The sequence below is a fragment of the Agaricus bisporus genome (assembly GCF_000300575.1).
Source record: "Agaricus bisporus var. bisporus H97 unplaced genomic scaffold AGABI2scaffold_23, whole genome shotgun sequence".
Taxonomy (NCBI): Eukaryota; Fungi; Basidiomycota; class Agaricomycetes; order Agaricales; family Agaricaceae; genus Agaricus; species Agaricus bisporus.
In genome coordinates, this window is record NW_006267357.1 from 9,716 (window position 1) to 14,553 (window position 4,838).

Genomic DNA, 4,838 nt, shown 5'->3' on the forward strand with positions numbered 1-4,838 from the left:
TAGCATATGTTTGGGGTTTGTCATTAGTTCCTGAGTGAGTGAATTTTCGCGGAATGTATCGGAGAGTAAAGATGAGATGAATAGAATGATAGAAACACTGTTGTTTGTACAATAATGTCAATATCAGCTTGACTTATCATCGGAAACATAGGAATGACGGGGGGGATGTATTAATGCTGCCTGTACTGTATATATCATAGATGCACGGTTACTTTGATGAGTTCCGCAGTGGTACTGATATTAATGAACAGATGAACCACTGATGTTATAATTGAAGTCAGATTTTAATTTAACTCCGCATGCTATGGACAAGATAATTGTTTTCAGTAAATGAACATATTCCAAGGTTGTTATCCTATTTTTTTGGTGACCTTTGCATGAGTTATACACGTTTCGGAGCCAATTCTTTCGAACAAGCCAGGAGTACATCATGCGTTACCTGAATGTCACCCGGGCGTCACAGGGCGTCACCTTGAGTCACCCGACTTATCGATAATGTCAGCGGCTGACTAATGGCGTATTGTGCCAGTCCCTTGCTGGCGCAAGGCGAGTCTCTTAGGTTTGTTTGTTTGGTCGCCGGTCGGAGTCACCCGCATGTGTCAGCAATTGGACTGGGTAGGAGTCTGGAGTTATGGGGCTTCCCACATTCGTTAGATTTGTTTATCTCTGTTTGCCCCGCCCGAGCAAGAGTGGACTGGGAAGGAGTCTGGCCTTGAGTACATATATCATGGGAGTAAGAGGATAATCGTCGAACGACATCGTATTAGCAGGCTTACATCAGTCTTAGTACATCACTCGCTCACATAACTAGGAAACCTGCCTCTTAAATCTACCACAAATATTCCGAAGTTCAGAATCGTGACAACGTTGTCAGTAACCTTGTCCTTGCATCGTATACCATATCCCAATCCTTTCGCAGGAAAATCCCTGGAAAAATCAGTCGCATTGCTTTAAAAAAGCCGGGAACAAGAGGGATCTATGACTCAACATCCCTGGTGACGACCATCATACCCTTCAACCCGCACGTCAACCTGCAATTGAGGTCCGGAAATAGTCCCGTACCTTCTTATACAGATTCGTCTCATCTTGTAATCCCTCTTTTCTTTCACCGCTTGATGTGCCACTGTTTCAACTTTCTCATTAGTACAACATGTTTCTTTCACTGTCGCGCCTGCACAAGGACGATTAATTGAACGATAAAACCAGTTATTTCAGCAACTCAAAATCATCGCATGATACATATATATATAATATTCATTGCGCGCCAAAACAGAAGATACACAATTCACTAATAAACGCAAAAAAAGGGAAAAAAGAGCAAACGAAACAAAAAAAACGAGTATATACGTATATAATGCAGAAGTACGGCCATACAAAACACACTGAGAGGGATACGATAGTCAAAAAGTCAAACGCGAATCAGCACGATCCAGAAGAGAAAAGTATGATAACATGTTTTTTCGGTGAGGACTCACAAGAGAACACAAGAACGAACTGAATTTTGTGAAAGAAAAGAAATTATTTTGTGATTAAAGATCGACAAATCTTCATCTTCTTCTTATTGGTACCTTCGATCTTAACCCAGAAAACAACGAAAAACGAACAAAAGAGTGATGAGAAGGAGAGAGAAATAGATGTGTTATACTGAACTATAGCTCCCTGTAGAGAAAAGATAAAAGTCAGAGACGAGGCGGCACGCCTGTTGTCATAAACGCACAAATTCTAGCTAGCCAATCCCCACTGCCAGTAGCCAAAATGCTTCCCGCCGGGCTCAAATCGATTGAATTAACTATTCTGGTTTGAGAAGCCATAGAAATGTGAAGACGAAACCACATACCGGAATTTTTGTGACCTTGAAGCATACACTGCACAACCGCATTCTTCGCATCCCAAAACTGCACACCACGATCTTTGGAGCCTGAAACGACCCACCGTCCATCATGTGAAACTGCCACACTCAATACGTAATCCTTCCGACCCACGTCAGGCAAGAAACAAAAAGGAAGGGGAGAGAAAACGCACCTTGTGCCCAGTGAAATTCATGATACAACGATTTCCTTCATCACGTCCCGCCTCATAATAACCCTTCATCATGGGCCATCGTCTCCGCCAACGGCCAAGGGCCCCAACATCCCAATACTTTAACGTCTTATCCAGACTCCCACTCACAAGTCCCTTCCCATCAGGCGTGAAAGCGACGCTGTAAACGCTATCATTATGCCCTCTCAGGGTCTTCACTAATTCTCCATTATCAATGCACCAGATCCGCACGACAGTGTCCAGACTTCCAGCGGCGACATATTCTCCATTCGGACTGATAGCCACTGATGTAATGCCTGCGTTGCTATGTGAAGGACCAGGATCGTCGATAGTCAAAAACTTTGAGGTTCCATCAACCATATCCCAAATCCCGATGCTTCCATCGGACCCGGAAACAAGATGACGACCGCCAGGTGAAAATTTCAAGGAGTCGATTTCTTGTTGGTGACCATCAAACACGTTGCGAATCCGTTTCTTGCCAATATCCCAGATCTACCATCATATTGTGAGCGTTTGAAAAGAGATACATGAAGAAGTGATTCTTACACGGATTTGTTTATCCTCTGCTCCCGTTGCAAGGAACTTGCCGTCAGGACTGAAACACACGCTTCGAATATAGAGATCTCCAGATTTCCCGGTAGCTTCATCGACCAGAACACTAGTAATAATGTTATCAATGTGAATGAATTGAGACTCGGAGAAGCCGATGGCTGACATACCATGTCTTCTGACCCGTCTTAGTATCGTAAATTTGCGCCGTTCGGTTACATCCCGTCGCGAGATATTTGCCATCAGCCGAGAATCTGACGCAGCAAACAACACTACGAATGACCGATCAGAACGGAGACAGCACGCAACATGTGTTAACGCACCTTTCGTGCATCAAGGTGTGCACCAAGGAAACATCAAGCCGCCTCTTGACTTTGGGGTTGAAGATCACGAACCAATCTGTTCCCTCCTTCTTCAAGTCAGGTGCCACGGTGCGTATGTCAAGATCATCGGAGAAGCCTTGATTGGCACCCGCAGCAGGGTCAACGGCTCCGACACCTGGACCCGTTGTAGGGTAATCAGAAGTTGAATTAAGTGAAAAAGATTGGATAGGAATCAACGAGTAAGACGAGTCGAGAGATTGCGTTCCGAAGTTGAAACTGCAAAAATCGAAGCTGTATGGATGTGTAGCGGGAAAAGCTGAGCTCCTATGTCCTGCATGGCCTGTGGGCATCGAGATGACAGAAACCGCGGGACCGGATGGAAGACCCGAATGTAAAAACCGGTACCTCCACTGCGACACCCCATCATCCGGGTCAACGAACGCCAATTCTACATAACATAATCCAGTCGAGTCAAAGAACACAGTAGCTGGTAGATCTGGACTGTCAATAAAAAGACGGAAAAGACGCCGCAAGCAGAAATGGCAATTTTCAACGTTCCAACGTGTTTCTGAGAGGCATCCCCAGTGAGATTTGTTGCCTTCAACAATACTGGACCGAGGAATGTCTATGAGGTCAGCTTCGGGACCCTGGCTCGAATCCACGTCTTCTTCGTATCTGCCAAACGTGGTTTTCGTTCCCCACCACAGCCGCCCTCCCAAAACATGCACTGGAGTTGATTTATGCTGCATAGGTTTAGATTCATTCCATTGGACAATTGAAATACTATGGCTCACTTTGCAAACCGGACTCGATGGGTAAATGAATCTGAAATTCGTACCGGTGGGATCCATACGTTGCAACTCGATTCGTCCGCAGATTGCTGCATAATCTAATGTCTTGAGAGACACTTGCTTCAGAACGCCAAGCTCGGCAAGCTCATTCCGGAAATCGTCCTTATCGGAAGTTCAACATTGGCGATAAAAAGAGCATGAAGCACTTACGAAAGCAAAATCTAGCAATTTGTAAAACGGGAAATAGATGCGAGGCGCAGTGAAACACCTGGTCAACACACGGAAGCAGGACGTATTCAAAAAGGCTTTGTGGTGATGAGCAAATCGGTCCGAAATGGCGGTAATTGCACTACTGTACAACTCGACCTTGACTTCGTCGTTGGTCCTTTCGAAGCGCTCATCACCAGGCCAAGAAAGTGTGATGTTGTCACAACCGGTGCCAGGTCCAACTTTCAAATAACCATAATCCCGACACTCGATGACTTCACCACCATCCTTATCCCCGGAGTCATCGAGAACCTCCTCGGCTACCCGCAATGAAATCTGAGCCATGAGCTCATTAGCTTCCTGCTGCATGTCGGGGGAAAATCCGGATCGTTCGAAGTCGCCTAGATAGTCATCAAACGATTTGTGGAAAAACTTGAAGGATTTCTTGTCAGCTTCGTTAGGAATAGGAACCTTCACGACGGAGTATATATGACGAACGGCGCCATAAGCGGCGTGCTGAGTCAATCCCATGAGATTGCATTGCAAACGAAATTTATTCGCACCCCAACGCCAATACCGCTGTGGGAGTAGTAGCCTCCTGGTGTTAACCATCACATCATGTGGAATCTTGGAGAGGATCCTCTCATACAATGCATCGAGCGGAGCCAGAGGATGATGTCTTCCCAGTCTATCACGTTTCGGACCCGCATCAATGACCACGAGGACGTCAAAAAACTGAGAGGCTGGATCTCCGTAGTATGGGTCGTCGATATATTTGACTACTATCGAAGCGTACGCGAATAGCCCTCCCGAGGCTGTGGTGATCTTCAGTAAACCATGCTTGGAGGGCCACTCTGCCTCATGCTGCAACGTAGTGTTGTTGCGTTTGATCTTTGCTAGTTCATCGCTGAGATATAATTCGACATCT

General features: G+C 45.7%; 1 protein-coding gene across 1 annotated transcript; it reads right to left on the reverse strand.

Annotated features, from left to right (window-relative positions):
* Window positions 1-1,458: 1,458 nt before the first annotated feature.
* Window positions 1,459-3,058, reverse strand: AGABI2DRAFT_230220 (hypothetical protein). Its single transcript, XM_006458760.1, has 7 exons — window positions 2,913-3,058; window positions 2,760-2,861; window positions 2,587-2,698; window positions 2,023-2,532; window positions 1,838-1,970; window positions 1,718-1,789; window positions 1,459-1,659 (listed from the first exon to the last, which is right to left on the reverse strand). Exons 1-7 carry the CDS (start codon window positions 2,921-2,923, stop codon window positions 1,640-1,642), a joined length of 960 nt encoding a protein of 319 aa, XP_006458823.1. The 5' UTR covers window positions 2,924-3,058; the 3' UTR covers window positions 1,459-1,639.
* Window positions 3,059-4,838: the final 1,780 nt, after the last annotated feature.

Coding starts and splice junctions, on each gene's coding strand:
- AGABI2DRAFT_230220 (XM_006458760.1), bottom strand. Junction 1,971..2,022: donor TGAATTTCACTGGGCACAAG/GTGCGTTTTCTC, acceptor GTGGGTCGGAAG/GATTACGTATTGAGTGTGGC. Junction 1,660..1,717: donor GGATTGGCTAGCTAGAATTT/GTGCGTTTATGA, acceptor TTTTCTCTACAG/GGAGCTATAGTTCAGTATAA.